We start from the raw sequence: 17,196 nt of genomic DNA, 5'->3' as shown, positions 1-17,196 counted from the left end.
TTTGTAGGGATTTCTGGCTGGAATCCACAGCAGTGCATGTAAATATGTGATTTTTACCACAGAATGCTGTACTTTGATATTTTTCATGTAAAATATAAATGCATAACTCTTAACTGTGTGTGTGGAATGGAGGGCATTGTGCAAGGGTATGAGGTTCGCCTAGGGCACCTAATATCCTTGCACCAGCCATGTATTCGGGGGGGGGGGGGGGGGGGGGGGACAGTTTTCAAAGTTTGCATCACTGAAGGGAGCTGGGTGTTTTTTTGGTGGTCCCGGGACAGAGCATGAACGGTGGGGGAGGGGCAGCAAAAAATCTAGCACCAGTACTGTTAGGTGCTCTAGGTGAACCTTACAGCCTTGCGCTCCTTCTCACTTAATTAAAAATTGTGCATTGAGAACAGATTTTACATGAGAGATCCATTGCTTGCCCCCAGTGACATCAATGGGGTACGGTATAAGGCTCTGGGTGGATGCTGAGACCCTTACTTTCACTGGGGCCTGCACCAAAACCTGTTTCCCTGGGCTCCTGCTATTGCAGCGGTTCATCTTGCAGCGATTGTTCCATCTGTGCCGAGCCTTATGGAGTTGAGCAAGAGCACTCCATGTCCATTATCCCACTCCCCGGTGACATCAGGGCATGGTATAAGGCTCTGGGTGGATGCCAAAGGCAAGAGCGCTGAGGAGTGTGTGCGCTCAGTCATGCGCAGGAAGGAGAGTGAAAATGTTGCTATGTGCAACTACCTGCACACTATTTTTTTTCATTATTTGTTGTTTTATGTTGGTCTCGTCATCAATTCCTATAATTACTAGATGAGGAAAATATGGGGAAGTGTCTTCCCGAAAAAGCAATGAGCTCACGCAGTGAGCTCCTTGTATCACTCCTATATCACATACAGTTCCCTTACCTGAATTGTGGACTGTGTCCATTTGTTGGTGAATGCACAATCAATTACAAAAAAAACCCCAAACTGCTGTTATATATGGTTTATTGATTTTTTTTAACATCTAGATATTATATACATTATTGAATTCTGATTAATAGAAAGATACTATATTTCTGAATCAGTTATATCCAGCAGATTATCAATTTATTTCTCAACCACACAGTTTAAAGCAGGGTAGTGGCCTTCTCATTACTTTTAAGCAGCCCCTTAGCTTGACACATATGTCCATTGAGGTTGTTTCCTTATGAAATGCTGTTATTGCACAACATAGACTGTTGTGTTGTATTGATTAACGTATAACTTTATTTCAGGCAAGTCAGGATCAGCACAATATATAATATATAATTCCTAAAAATACATGGAAGGACAGATCCCCAACTTGCCTTAACTAAAGTTATAAGTTAATCTATACAACAGAACAGTCTAGGTTGTGCGTGCATTTTTTCTTTATATTTGTGTTTATACATGTGTGTGCCTTTGACTCCACATTGTCTCTTTGCTATTCTCCTTCATTTAACATTTGTCTTGCTGCTGCCCCCCCCCACCCCCCAGTCTTCTTGTTCATAATGCTTCACCAGTTTCTGAATCACCGTTAAATGTGAATATCAATCTAGATGTCATGATAGTCCTCTGTGATTTCAATTTACATGTTGATCAATTGCCTTTAGCAGCAGCGTGAGCACATCTGTACTTAGGGATGGTTTTGCCTTGTGCTGGGCACGTCCGCAGCTCACTTGCCAACACTCTCCTTAGGGACAGGCGCTTATGCCCTGCAGCGCTATGGTGGTTGCTCCCGCTCAGCGCGGGAGGATGAGCCTGGGATGCCAGCGTTTAGATTCCTGCTAAGCGCAGGTGGATGATTGTTTTTGCGGAGGTCTGCTATTTGCTCCCTCCCGGCAGGGGGAGGCAAGTCTGGGAGCGCTGTGATGCCCCCTTCCACCAAGCGCGGGAGGACAATCTCTCCAGTGCCATGCGGTTTCCTCACGGGCAGCACTCTGGCAACCATGACATTCGCTCCCACTCAGCGCAGGAAGTCAATCCCCCCCCCCCCCAGCGCCATAACGTTTCCTCCTGCTGCAGGTGGGGAGGTGAGTTTTAATACTATCTCCTGTGGAGGGCACGAAAATAAATGAGTCCTGTGGCCCCCCCCCCACATACTGTTTGCTTTTGTTAAATGAGGGAGGCTGAATCCTGCCATGCTTTAAATGTTCTCTCCCGAAAAGGAGTTCTGCGAGGAAGGCATGGCGTGCCTAAATCCAGGCCTCCAGTGGAGTCGTGTAGAAGGTATGATTCATACATGGATGTTGGGAGAGATTCCCACGCTGGATCTGGGGACTGATGAATCATGGGTCTTCTGCAGACATTGGTTCCCCTTGACCACCCTCTCCTGGGGGAGACAATGGGTTCCTGTCTGCGGGACAAGACTTGAGGGCCACACAGACCTTTCGGTTGGGAGGGCCAATAGCTGGGAAAGCCTGCACTTACCGAGCGTGGTGTATGGGGGTGCCTTAGCTTTAAGGATAAACCTTTAAGGACCCGGAGCAAATTTCTAAGGTAGGGACGCCACATGTCTCCAGTGTCCTGAAGGGGGAGCTTGGTGGGATGTACCCTCATTGCACCTCCGTCTCTGCTACACTGGGGGGTGCGGATGGTTGTTTGTAGGATTCCCCTCCCCCAGGTCTGCATATTTCTAGGAGTGTGAGCAGCTGGAAAGGCAGGCCTTTCATGGCTATACCTTGTGCAGCTGAACTGGCACAGCCACCATAGCTAGGGAAAACCTGGGTTGGATCTGGACTAGCCACTTTGGAGGGCTCCAAACAGAGAGTCTCTGCAAGAAACCCCCTTAAGGTGTCTTCTGAAAATCCCTATGACAAAGGGGCATGACTGAGGGCATTAAAAAAAAAAAAAAGAAAGAAAAAGAAAAAAGTTTGTTCAGTAATGTCTCTGCTCCATTCCAGTCCTGTTTGGCTGGGGTAGGAGGCCCCATGGGCTGTATTCGGAGAATGGTATCCTCCCAAATACAGGATCCTCTTTGCAGAGACAAGGGTCAAGCAAACACAGTCTTTTCATCGGTCCAGCAAGACTGGCATTAGAAGTATGGGATGTATTTAATATTTGAGTACCTTCCAGGTACTTGTAACCTGGATTGACCTCCATTGGAAACAGGATGCTGGATACAGCAATTTCTTATGTTGTTCTGAGGGGGTGAAGCATCTCCCAAATCACAAGTGCCTAGGCTCAATTAGTAGGTAACATATGAGCTACAGACTTAGAAACAAATCTCCTGCCAGAACCACCTGAGACCTGCAAGTATCCAGCAAGTCTCTGAATGGCGTAAAAGGCTTGAAGGAGAAATCTAAATAAATTATGGGGAGGGATCCCTGAGAGGGTGTAGTGTCTGAAGAAACAGGAGCTTCAGAGATCCCATTCCTGACCAGGGATAAACGCAGGGTCTCCAAAAAAATGGCTAGGCCAAAAATGCTGAATTCTGTAGGACTTGGCACACTGCTCCCCCGAATGGGAAGAATTGGACTCAATTCCCGTGGTGGCTCGCCTTGCTGAAATAGAAACAGATGTCTTAGAACTCTCTGGGGAATTCTCTGGTTTCGAGACAAGCTGTGCATAAAATCCCCAAAACAAAAAAGTACGCTTACGCCAGTAATCCTTCTCCATCAGGAACGTGGGCAATCAAATTAGAATGGCGCAGAAGGAGCTCACCCCAAAAACCTATGAGGAACTCACCCCCAATAGCAGCAAAACTGGTAGCACAAAAAAGCCTCAAGCTGTTACAGAGTTGCTCGTTTCCATTGTTGTTTTTTTTTTTTAAATAAATCTTTAAAGGCGGAAGAGCCAGAAGGAAGGGATGAGGGGGAGACAACCTTAGGATCCTCAATCTTTTTTTTTTTTTTTTTAAATATCTGCCAACTCAAACCTCTCTGGATCAACCAAACCCTCTATGTGGCTGGGAACAGTCTGAGCTGGCGTGCTCCCTTGGTATTAGAAAACCAGGAGCCTTGCTCTAGAACCCCTGAGTCCAACCTCAAAGGCTTAAGCAGACCTGGTAAAAAAAAAAATAATCTTGCTGCACCACCAGTATATGTCCTACCATCTGCTGGAGGTAGAGAATACTGAGGAATTTTCTGCACTGAACCACATGAAAAGTAGCTGTGATGACACAGAAAAAGCTGTGTGCTCTACTTCCGTCTGCCTGTGGTGGTGGGGGGAACACCCACTTGTCTGGACTGGTGTAGCAGGATGAAGAGGAAGACATCCTTTAAAAAATGGAAAGCAAGACCTAATGGGGAAAACAGGAATGAAGGACAGCATATGTAACCCCAATTTTCACAAAGGGCTCCAGGGGCAACAAGTATCTACAGACCAGTGTCTGATAGTGCCAGGTAAAAAAAGGTGGAAGCTGTTTTTAAGAACAAAATTACTGGTCATAGAGATAAACATGGGTTAATGGGGAAAAGCCAGCATGGATTTAGTAGAATGAGGCTTCGCTTTATTAACTTGTCAACAGTTCTTTAAAGGAATCAATAAGTATGTGGATAAAGGTAATCTGCCTTGAAGTACTGAAAAGCGGAATATAAATAAAATAAATAAGCTGACAGATATAGTGTATTTGGATTTTCAAAATAGGTTTGATAAAGATTCTTATGAGACACCCCTTAGAAAGTGTTTTGAGACAGGATTCAATGTCTGACCGTGGCTTGGTAACTAAATTTGAATAAAAATAATAGGACTAAATGGTCATTTTTCCTAATGAAGAAAAGTAAATAGTGGTGTGCCCCAGGGATCTGTACTAGCACCAGTAAAAAGTGAAGTGACGAAATTTGTAGATGACATACAAATATTCAAAGTAGTTAAAACAAGCAGATTGCGAGGAACCACAAAAGGACCTTGCGAGACTGGGGAACTGCACATCTAAATGACAGATGAAATTTAATGTGGACAAGTGCAAAGTGATGCATATAAGGGAAAATAATCCTAACTATATGTGGAGACTTTTAGGGTTGCAGGGTACGGGAGATTCTAGGTGGGGCATATTCAGGGAACTATCATGGTTGTCTTGTTTGGAAAAATGTTAGAAATTTATAATGCAGTATTGTTAAGAGATGACTGGATGGCATTTTAGGGTGGAGGAATAGCCTAGTGGTTAGAGTGGTGGGTTATAACCCAGGCGACCAGGGTTCCAATCCCACTGCACTCCTTGTGACCTTGGGCAAATCATGTTACCCTTCATTGCCTCAGGTACAAAGTTAGGCCTGGATTCACCATTCTATCGCAGAATGGTGAAAATGGGGGGGGGGGCGGGCCTGCGAAAGCCGGCAGCCATTGCACCACTATGATGTTATCACTGCCGGCTTTCATACCCAATAGCGCTACCTTATTGTCACCGGCAAAGACATCGTGGAGTCTGCCCTGACGCCGCCCCGACTCCACCCCTAGCAAGTTATCACATGTGAAAAGGGACTTTTTGCACACGATAAGCTTTACAAAATGACCCCCCCTTAGATAGTAAGCCCTCTGCGTATAGGGAAATACCTTCAGTACCTGAATGTAATCCACTTTGAAATGCTGAAAAAAGTGTGAAAAGTGAAATATAAAAATCTAAATTAAATTAAATATATGAGCACTGAATTGAGATCGGATAATGTGAATTAGGAGAATGGTGTATATGTTCCCTTAAAGGTTTGGGCTTTTATATACTAACTTTCAGGCCGATACAGAAAAACGCACGGGAGAGCAGCCCGGCATGCGCACAGACCACTCTCCTGGGCGCGCGATTCAGGAGGGTGGCCTATGCAAATTAGGGCCTACGGTAAAAGGAGGCGCTAGGGACACTAGCGCATCCCTAGCGCCTCCTTTTTGACAGGAGCGGCGGCTGTCAGCGGGTTTGACAGCCGACGCTCAATTTTGCAGGCATCGGTTCTCAAACCCGTTGACAGCCACAGGTTCGGAAAACGGACGCCGGCATAATTGAGTGTCCGTCTTCCGACACGCGGGCCGGGGCGGGGATCCAGTGGAGACATGGACGCCTCTACAGACGCCGGAGAGATGGAAGGCACGCCAGGCCTTCCTCCGGCGTCTACTAGGTGTCCTGAGGCTCCGGGGGTCCATGGACGCCTCTACGGACGCCTTCCTCCGGCGTCTACTAGGCGTACTGAGGCTCCGGGGGTCCATGGACGCCTCTACAGATGCCTTCCTCCGGCGTCTAGAATTAGGCATCCAGAGAATCCACAGTGTAGCATATCCATGTATGTACTGGGAAACTGTTTCTATATGTCCTGCTAGTAAAACTATGTACACCAGAGAATCCACAGTGTAGTATATCCATGTATGTACTGGGAAATTATTTCTATATGTCCTGCTAGTAAAACTATGTACACCAGAGAATCCACGGTGTTGCATATCCATGTATGTACTGTTAAACTATTTATATGATCAGCTTTTAATTGGTCAGTCAATATGTGTTTTTCCAGACTTTGCTAGAGCTACTCAAGAAAGGAGACATGATTTTCTTCCATTAACATCACAGATTATTTAATTGGCTGTTCTCATTTGTTTTAAGATATCCATGTAAATGTGTTATTCGTTCTCCAAATGACTGTTTTGTTTTCTTTCTTCCAGAGCAGCTATAATCCCTCATTAATTCCAGGAGTATTTCATCTTCTTTACCTGGGGAATGATAGGTCTAACAATTCATGAAAATAGGTCTGCCGTAACACGTTAAGCCTGTTTCTATTTAATGGTTTCCTATATCTCCCTTCTTTTTGCGGCCCCTCTGGAATTATTTTATGAAAAAGAGATGCATCTTTGTTTTTCTATTTGTATAACTTGTAGTTTTTCCTTGATACACCATTTTTGTTTTCTGAAGTAAGGTGCATCCTGCTTATTTTTGTTGAAATTAGTAAAAATAAAATGAAAAAAAAAAAAAGATTTTTCTTGAATCTACATTTTTTCATAAATTTCCTTGTAAGTGTGTGGTAGTGTATCAGGGTAATAAGTTTATTTTCTATGACCCCACGCAGTTGAAAAGATTTCTAGATGATAAATCTGTCTCTTAGAACTGTTTGTATCCTTTCTGGTTTATTGGCACTGAGGCTTACTTCGAAGGTATTGTATTGATGCCCGAGTTTAATGTTGTAAGATTTTTTGAGATATGTTTGCATCTCTTTAATTTTTAAATTGTATTTCCTTTACAACTTAACATACTTGTATATTGCAAAAATTCTAATAAATTAAATGTAAAAAAAATAAATAAAAAAAGATACTTCCAAAATATAAGAATTTGGTTCCTGCTTTAGCTGTAAAGGATATCCCTAACAAATATGCATGAAAGATTTTCATGCACACTGCCTCATTTGTATGCAAATCTCTCATATGCTTATTCATTAACCCTATTCTGTAATCTTGAACCATTTCTAGCCCTTGAGGACTGGAAATGAATACCACTGCATTATGATGTTCTCCCTTCCTTTTCAAATAATTTTTAGCATTCTATTTGGTTTTTTTAACCTCTGCTGCACAGTGAGCTGAGGATTTCAATATAGTGTCCACAGTGATACCAAGATCCTTTTCCTAGGTGTTGATTCTTAATACAGAACTCAGAATTGTGAACCTATATGTAATCTCCTGACAAGATACATAAAATGATGGAATGGGATTTCTCTATTTTATAACAGTCATCCTTTCCATTTTTGTTTGATGGGTTCGTCAAAATGGTCAGGCAGATAGTGAAGTGGATCTTTATAGTGACAGCCTAGGTACCACAATAATCTCACTCCTTTTTTCCTGACTAGACAAGGAGGATTCCCCCCCCCCACCCCATGAACTCCAGCCCCTAATATCCCATTATAATGGCCAAATAAATGCAGGAGACACTATAATTTAACTTCCAAACACTTTCCTTTATTATCTAGATGGACAACCAGCAACTATTTATATGGACGCAGATACAGTAGCAATGCTGAATTTATCATAAGTTCATGGGCATTTGATACCTAATAATGTTGAAGGAATGTAATTGTAGATCTATTTCTTGTCGTCTACTCCCAGGGATAAGCAGTGGTTTTTCACAAGTCTTCCTAGCTAATAAAGTCTGAGAAATCTTTGATGACATTTTCTGATGGGAATATGGAGGAAAGCCTCTATCAAGTCCAAGGTTGTGAGAAATTCCCCTTTTCTTACCACTACAATGACCACAGAGCTGCACATGAAGTAATCTGTTGAGCTGCTTCCTTTTTGAGAACTATGAAATAAATGGAACAGCACCCCTGGCCTCTTTAGGTTGCTGTAACAAGAAACAACTGGATCAGGCAGTTTAAAGTCACCTTTGCAGCTACTTTTTTTTTTTTTTTTGCAACTGATAGGCAAGGGAACACCATAAGTGCATCTGAAACCTGAGAAAAAAATATAGGGCATAGCCATTTCGAACTATATCCAGAATCTATTGATCTAACATTATGCACGTCCATTCCCTGAAGAACTGCCTCTGAAGTTCCCTGCCTGATTTACCAAGATATTCAATGATGCCATGGCTTGAGTGATTAGGACCGACAATTCTTTCTTAAAGCATCTGACCACAAAGGAAACCTCTTCTTCCATAGAAGGAATCTCCCATTCTTCTACCTTCTCGTCCCTTGAGACATCAATATCCTCCTCCCCAAAACTGATCTGACTGTACCTACTCATGGAATCCTCCTCATCCCATGCTGACTGCCATTCCCACCTGAACTTCTTGGACATGGGACCCAAAGTCAGAACATGGGAGAATAGAAGAGGCAGGAAAACGCCAGAGAAACCTGCCTGAGGATGCAGAAGAGGCGGCACGGCACCCCCCAGGAAGATGTCTCATGGACCAGCTAGCCCAGCTCATCATGAGGATAAAATTCAGGGTGTAAAACAGGGAGAGGAACTGGCTCTGGAGAGAGGAGGGCCCTGTAGAACAGATAGCACCTTCCGGGAGGAGAAAGCAGCCTAGAAAGAATGGTGGGAATGGCCTTGAAAGCAAATCCAGTGGTGCACTGAGGTCCCAAAATGACAGCCTCTCCTGCTTCTGAAGATTCAGGCACAGGGGATGGAGCCAATACATAATCCCTAGATTTGAGCTCTGTAGGGGAAATGTCTGCTTGATTGCACATTGCGTCTGTGCTGGCTCTATGACTCTTAGGCTGTGAGCCCACTATCACCTTTATTGATAGTGGGCTTACATCACCCTTACATCACCATTTTTGCCATGGTTCATACTCCATTCCAATCATCAGGAAATTACGCAATCATCAAACTAAACCTCTACCACAACATTACAACCGTCAACAAAGGCTAATTCCAATAATGATTTCACCAATCACACAATTCCTGGGCCTTTCTCTTCTATCCCTAACACTTTTCAACGCACAATCGCTTTCGAAAAAAACACACATCTTAAATGATTACCTTACAGAAGTAAACCCAGATATCTGTGCAATCACAGAAACATGGCTTAAACCCACAGATATAGCTCTATTAAACCTACTACCTACTCAACTTTACAATTTTTTCTCCATCCCTAGACTCAAAAGAAAGGGAGGAGGTCTTTTCCTAGCATCCAAGAAAGAGCTAGGTTTAACTTTACAATATTCAAATATCACATCGAACATAGAGTTTGCAGTTTTTAAATCCGAGCATCTACAAATTGGCCTATTCTACGCTCCTCCTGGAACTATAGACTCTGACCCCTCCCCGGTCATTGAACTTACCGCCAAATATTTCAACCCAGATAAACCTGCCATTTTATTGGGAGACTTCAACATACATGTCGACGCTTCACCACAAACAACAAACTGTGTTACCCTACTCTCATCACTCAGCTATATGGGTTTCACACAAATAATAAAAAGCCCAACCCACAAAGCAGGCCACACGTTGGACCTTATTTTCATTAATCAGTGTATCTTGCCCCCGGATTCACCCTCTTGTTTTCCTGTCCCTTGGACGGACCATCAAATTATTAACACGACACTCAAACTCTCAGGACATCCTCCCACTTCATTCCCAAAAACCACTATTCAATTCAGGAAACCCTGTTCCACAGACCTTCTCAGCAACCATCTCTCTAATGAATTATCTCAACTTGATCTCTCCAACGCTTCTACAGCCATATCTTCATGGTGCAACATCACCAATAAAATCGCTGATCTAACCTGTCCTTCAACCACCAAATTAGTACAACCTTCGCCTGACAACAGGAAACCCTGGTTCACTACTGAACTGAAGCTGCTTAAACAAGAACTAAGAAATAAAGAACACACATGGAGAAAAAACCGATCCCCCACAACATTAGCTGTATACAAAACCACTCTCAATGCCTACAGGATCAACATTCTTAAAACAAAGAGAGATTTTTTCTCTAAAAAAATACATCATTTCATCTTTGATTCGAAAGCACTCTTCTCCTACGTTTCTGCCCTCACTAAACCATCCCCTCCTACCATCCCAGATGATCAAGCTCTCAACAAAGCCTCCGAACTAGCTGATTACTTCAAGGAAAAAATTGATAAATTGACTGTCTCTTTCTCTTCATCTAGTTCTTCTCCTCCATCTCCACCCAATACTCCACCTAAACTAAATACGACTCTAGAAACTTTCGAAACCACATCAGCTCTTGAGATTGAAAATATTCTCAAGAAAATGAAACCATCCTCTCATCCCTTAGACACAATTCCAAACAACCTCCTCATCGCTATAAGGAATACCATTTCAAAGCCAATTGCCGATATATTTAATTGCTCTCTTTCCCAAGGTCTAGTTCCTGACCAACTTAAACTAGCAATTCTTAAACCTCTTCTTAAAAAACCGAATCTTCCGGCCACAGATCCAGCTAACTTCCGCCCAATAGCCAATTTGCCAATGATCGCCAAAATTATGGAAAAGATAGTCAATAGACAACTATCAGAGTACCTTGAAGAAAACTACATTCTTGCACCTTCCCAGTACGGTTTTCGTAAATCGTTAAGCACTGAATCCCTACTTATCTCTCTCACCGACAATATTCTAACTAATATGGATAAAAAACAACCTCACCTCCTTATTCTTTTAGATCTCTCTGCGGCCTTTGACACTGTCAACCATTCATCTTTATTACAAGGTCTGATAGACATAGGCATTAAGGGAACAGTACTCAGCTGGTTCAAGTCCTTCCTGGTTAATAGACAATTCAAGGTAAAGATAAACAACAAAGAATCACACCCGGTCCCAGCAAATCAAGGAGTCCCTCAAGGTTCCTCCCTCTCTCCAACCCTTTTCAACATTTACCTTCTCCCTCTCTGTCGACTTCTTAAAAATCTAAACCTAACACACTACATTTACGCGGATGACATCCAAATACTCATCCCAATCTCAGAATCCCTACACAAAACCTTGATTCACTGGAATAATTGCTTGCAACTAATCAATCATCTTCTATCCAGTCTCAGCCTCATTCTCAACAACAACAAAACAGAGATCTTAATTATCAATCATGACGTTAATAACAATCTAATATACCCAGCTGTCCCACTCAATTCTACCACTCCTACAATTAATCACTCACCATATGTACGTGATTTAGGCGTCATGATAGATAATCAGCTTAACTTCAAAAAATTTATAAGCACCACCACTAAAGACTGTTTCTATAAACTTGTCCTGAGAAAATTGAAACCACTTCTCCACTTCAATGATTTTCGGATGGTTCTACAAGCCATTATACTAACAAAAATTGACTATTGCAACTCGCTCCTTTTTGGCCTACCAACCTCATCCATCAAACCCCTCCAGATGATTCAGAACTCTGCAGCTAGAATCCTTACCAATACGAATAAAAGAGACCACATAACCCCCATACTAAAACTCCTCCACTGGCTGCCTATTAAGCAAAGGATTCTCTATAAAGTATACACAGCAATTCATAAATCTATTTACAACATATCCCCACTCCACTTAAGCACCCAACTACGTTTTCACTCTTCAACTAGACCTATCAGAGGAGCTTATAAAGGCACACTCTATGTTCCTTCAACGATATCCTTACATCAGAAACGTACCATTTCTTTAGCAGGACCCGTCCAATGGAACATGCTCCCGCCAGACATCCGCCTTGAGATCTGCTTCGCGTCCTTCAAAAAGAAAATTAAAACCTGGCTGTTTAGCCAAGCTTTTCCAGAACTTTGATTATTTTTTACCTCCAGCTATCAAGATTTTCTCACCATCGCAATCCCTTTTGCAGATCACATTTATCTTAGACAATTACGCCTTATTTTATGATTTGATTTCTCAGAGACTTTACAACTTTATCAGTGTTATTATTCGAATCTGTTTTCCATGTTTTCCAAGTTCTATAACCTTGTTATATGTACCGCCTCTTGGCATAATTTTTATGTTTCAATGTAAACCGATGTGATCTGTATTTTAATACAGGAACACCGGTATATAAAAATCTAAAAATAAATAAATAAATATCGTACACCAAACAAAAAGAGCCGGTTGCACTGCACTGGGGCTAGCGTCCACAACCTGTACAACACCTGCCTCACTCAGACTGCTCAGTCATATCTTAGAGGAAGGGTACACGATACTGCCAGCTGCGATCGGATTCTTCACTGCCCCATGGCTTCTGGTGATCCCAGCAGAGAGGAGTTGCTTGGAGGGGTGGTACCAAAAGAGGTTGCAGCCATAGATTTTTTTTTTTACATTGCTGCCTCTCCAGTGCACCAACGAAAAACCCAGCTGACAAGAGTGGTGCCTATGTAAGCATGTTGCAATCGCTGGCTTGCTATGAGGTGGGGGACTGGTGCCTCTGAAATGCTCTCACTCTGCAGGACTAGAGGATCCCTGCCCCAAATAACAGGTCCTACCCAGGGCAGGGAGGTCCAGTTAACCTCTCACTGTTTTCTGTTGGAAGCCCCAGACCCAGTCTCCAACCAAAAGGCCCTTGGCCCAGGAGTCCACAGAAACTTTGGTATGCTGTACCAGTTCAGACACGTGCCATTTGCTAGAGACTGAGGAATACTGAGAAATTTCCTGGCTATGTCAGCCTTTACTTAAGGAATAACATAAGTAGAAATCTTGTTATTTGTCTTCAACTGCTGACAGGATAGCACATTTATTTATTCAGAGATTGCTATGCCGCCTATTCACAGCCCTACATGGCTTATAGGGTTGTGTATTCGTTCCCTACGAATTGGTAATCTGCAACGTATAGGGCCATATTCGTTGTATTCGTGGGGAAGCGAAACGTATCGCGATTCCCCACGAATACAACAAATCTTCGCTGAATTATTCAGCCGTCTAAAGGAGCCAATTTAAACAAACCCCCACCCTCCTGACCCCCCCATGACTTACCAAAACTCCCTGGTGGTCCAGCGGGGGGTCCAGGAGCCATCTCCTGCACTCACACCCTCGGCTGCCGGTCGGCCCCTGTGACATAGTGAGGGCAAAGGCTATCGGCGCCATTTTGAATACTGGCAGCCAACGGCCCGAGTGTAAGAGGTCGCTCCCGGACCCCCGCTGGACTTTTGCCAAGTCTTGTGGGGATCAGGAGGGTCCCCCAAGACTTGCCAAAAGTCCCTGGTGGTCCAGGGGGGGTCCGGGAGCGATCTCCTGCACTCGGGCCGTCGGCTGCCAGTAATCAAAATGGTGGCGCCAGCCATCCATTGCTCCTACCATGTGACAGGGGCTGACCAATGGCACCGGTAGCCCCTGTGACATAGTAGGTCAAAGGCTATCGGCGCCATTTTGAATACCGGCAGCCGAGGGTGTGAGTGTAGGAGATGGCTCCCGGAGCCCCCGCTGGACCACCAGGGAGTTTTGGTAAGTCTTGGGGGGGTCAGGACGGTTGTAATTAATTTAATTTTAGCCGGGAAACGAATAAGAATTAACGTATAAATGTATCAGGGGCCCCCTTGCCGAATGCAACGTTTCTGCCCCCCGACGAATACAAATCCCGAATGCAACGTATGGCGTCCCTCTGCACATCCCTAGTGGCTTACAATGCTTCGCATGCATATAAATTAAAAAATAAAGGAAAACAAAACTATAACAGAAAAGAAAAGAAGAAAAACAAGTTTGACATGCTGTTAAGGCATTGCAGTCCTGTCAAGACATGATTAAGAGTGGTATAAAAACTCTGTGTCAAAGGTCAATAACATACTCATGCATCTGAACTGGTCTGGCAAGACAATAAGAAAACTGTGTTTTATGCATACTAAGCATGTCTTTCTGCACACATGTTTGGGTTAGTGCTCTTTTTTTTGTTGTTAACTCTCAATGCATCAGCATAACATTAGCTTACTGATTTGGGAATTAACTTCTTTTTAGCATGCGAGTAAAAAAAAGTGTGCACTGAAGTTCAGAAAACATTTTTTAGTTACATCTTATTACATCAGGTCCTTTGTTATTGCTATTTTTAAAAGAAAATGTGTCAGAACTAACACACTCCCAGAATTAGTTTGGGGGATACCAAGTCAGTCAGTTATTGAAGGGAAGGTCATTGTGGTCAAACACTTGCTGACTTCCATGTCTTTTCCATCACTGGAGGTTTCTGATTGTGCTTTTCTACTATTCAAACAAATCTGCACCCTGGTACGTGGAGACAGGGGAAGTGTCTGAAAAGATGTTACTGTTATTGAAATAATCACATAAGTACGGTATAGCGCTAGAGATGAGAGGATCCTTAAAGTTCAAATGAAAAGTCCAATTAAGTTCATTGATAAGCAATTCCATCTTTTATTGTGACTGATATTAGATTTTTCTATTCCACTTTTTGGAACTTCGAGGTGTACATCAAAGCAGATTACATTCAGGTACTGTGGGTATTTCCCTATCTCCACAGGGCTTACAATCTAATTTTGTACCTGAGGCAACGGAGGGTAAAGTGACTTGCTCAAAGATCACAAGGAGCGACTGTGGGATTTGAACGCTGGTTTTCCCTGGGTCGTAGCCCGCTGCTCTAACCAATAGGCTACTCCTAATGCGATAGATTTCAGTCACCCAACATGGACCGTGTTTTGCCACTCTGGCTGCATTGGGCGGGACGGAAGCTGAAACTAAATTAATGGTAATGTAACAAACCAGGTATTACAACACTTGGAATCCCCAGACACTGTTTAATGGCAATGTACCAAAACGGCACTACAAAAAAACACTGCGTCTCCAAAACATACAATTAATTATTGCTGAAAGAGGGACACAGAAAACTGTTACAAAAATAATGGCTTTGAAACACTCGTATGCAACATCTCTCTGTGGGCTCCCCCGAACCCAGAATGTTTGATGCTGTCCCAGCGGGATCCCCCATACAATTATTTTTGTAACAGCTCTCTATGACCTTCTTCAGCAATAATTCATTGTGTGTTTTGGAGATGCGGTGTTTTGTAGTGCTGTTTTGGTACATTACCATTAATCGGTGTCTGGGGATGCTTAGTATTGTAAAGTCTGGTTCATTACATTGTAATTAATTTAGTTTGGGTTTCTGTCCCTCCCAGTGCAGCCGGAGTTGTGAAACACGGTCAGTGCCGGGGAACCGAAATCTATCCCACCTTAATATCACTCACAATAAAAGATGGAATTGCTTGGCAATGATCTTATTGACTGAACTTTTCATTTGAACTTTAAGGATCCTCACATCTCTAGCGGTATACTGTGTTTATATGATTTTTTATCATTGTGTGTAGTGCTCATCCTCTGCACTTCTTATTTTACTGTTACTGAAATGCCATCAAACATCAGTGGGCCACAGGTTGGTCTCTAAACATAGACATCAAGGATTAAACAAAGCACAGCAGACCTTTCCCCCTCACCCTAACAAGTCACAGCCTGCACCATACAACACCTACAAACAGGGTCTTTTGTATGTATGTATTTTAAAACTCAACATACTTGACCTCTCCTTTTATCCCAATATGGCACTGCAGGCCCAGAAGCAGCATTGTATGCTGCCTCCCCTAACTACTACACAACTAGGAAAAGTTATATGCTGCCCATGTTAAATTCCCAGAGAGCTACTGATGCTCTGAACACTAGAAATAAAAATACCTAGCACTGACCACTTACCACAGCTCTTCTGGCCAGTCCCCGGGCACCAGGAGGAAGCTGGTAGCATCGACGGTCACCAAAAGCTGGTGCAGACTGTGCAGCATCTCTAGGAGAAAAAAAAACCCCACTCCTTTCAGTGGAATCGGTATTCATCCTTTAATGAGAACCCAGACACACTGGCATAACCTCTTTAACTGGTTTCATAAATCAGGTATCATGTAGTCATCAACTGCCATTTTTTTTTAAATTTATTTTTAAACTATTTAATTGCAAATGTTCATACAGAAAAAAAGATAGATATCTACAATATGGAAGAAAAGTATATCACAAACTAAAAGATGCTCCCATCCCCATCTAGATTACTAATAAATAGGGAGAGAAGCAAAAAAGGAAAATAGCGCTTTCTTAGTAAAAAAAATAGGCAAAAGTCCAACTAAACTAAAATTCTAAAGCATCTTACTAAACTCTAAAGCATGTTGTAAACTCCATTTCTATCTTAAACTAGGCGGGCTTAGAAATCGTCTTTGAATCCAGGAACACCCTAAGTTATTTGGGTAAATAAAAAACATACGGTACTTAACATTGGGAAAACAAAATTATTTACAAGGATACTGTAAATGCAAGGAAGCTCCCAAAGCTTGAGCTATCAAAAATATTTTTCCTTCTATCTTGGGTAATTTTTGCCACGAGAGAAAATCCAAATCTTCTGTCCATATAATAAATCTTGAGCTTTTTTGAAATATAGCAGGAGTAGCCAACGCCGGTCCTCAAGAGCCACAAACGGGACAGGTTTTCAGAATATCCACAATAAATATGCATGAATTAGATTTACAGAGAATGGAGGCAGTGCAAAAAAAAATCTCTCTCAAGTATATTCATTATGGATATCCTGAAAACCAGGCCTATTTGTGGCTCTTGAGGACTGGAGTTGGCCATCACTGAAATATAGGCTCATATCAGAGCTTAAATCCTGATAAAAACCAGTTTCACAAATAATGGTGCTCTCTCCTGAGTTTCCACAACTTATTGCTCCAAAATAGCAAAAATATTTAAACTATCCATAGCAAACTGAGGGGGTCATTTATCAAAGTGCTATATAGTGTTTTCGCATGCGTTAAGCACCTTTAATGCATGCGAAAATGCCTTTAACGCATGCGAAAGCACCATAACGCATGGTGCGATGCAAATCAGAAAA

At 42.6% G+C, this 17,196-nt stretch overlaps 1 protein-coding gene across 3 annotated transcripts in view; it reads right to left on the bottom strand.

Annotated features, from left to right (window-relative positions):
* Nucleotides 1-17,196, bottom strand: part of ALAD (aminolevulinate dehydratase) — a 110,805-nt gene that overhangs the window by 26,855 nt on the left and 66,754 nt on the right. For all 3 annotated transcript variants that reach the window (XM_029613384.1, XM_029613383.1, XM_029613385.1), the window contains exon 9: nt 16,020-16,107. In XM_029613384.1, the coding sequence (XP_029469244.1) occupies nt 16,020-16,107 (88 nt within the window). The remainder of the gene's footprint in view (nt 1-16,019; nt 16,108-17,196) is intronic.

The sequence above is a fragment of the Rhinatrema bivittatum genome, chromosome 8, assembly GCF_901001135.1.
Source record: "Rhinatrema bivittatum chromosome 8, aRhiBiv1.1, whole genome shotgun sequence".
Taxonomy (NCBI): Eukaryota; Metazoa; Chordata; class Amphibia; order Gymnophiona; family Rhinatrematidae; genus Rhinatrema; species Rhinatrema bivittatum.
This window is presented reverse-complemented; position numbering and strand designations above follow the sequence as displayed.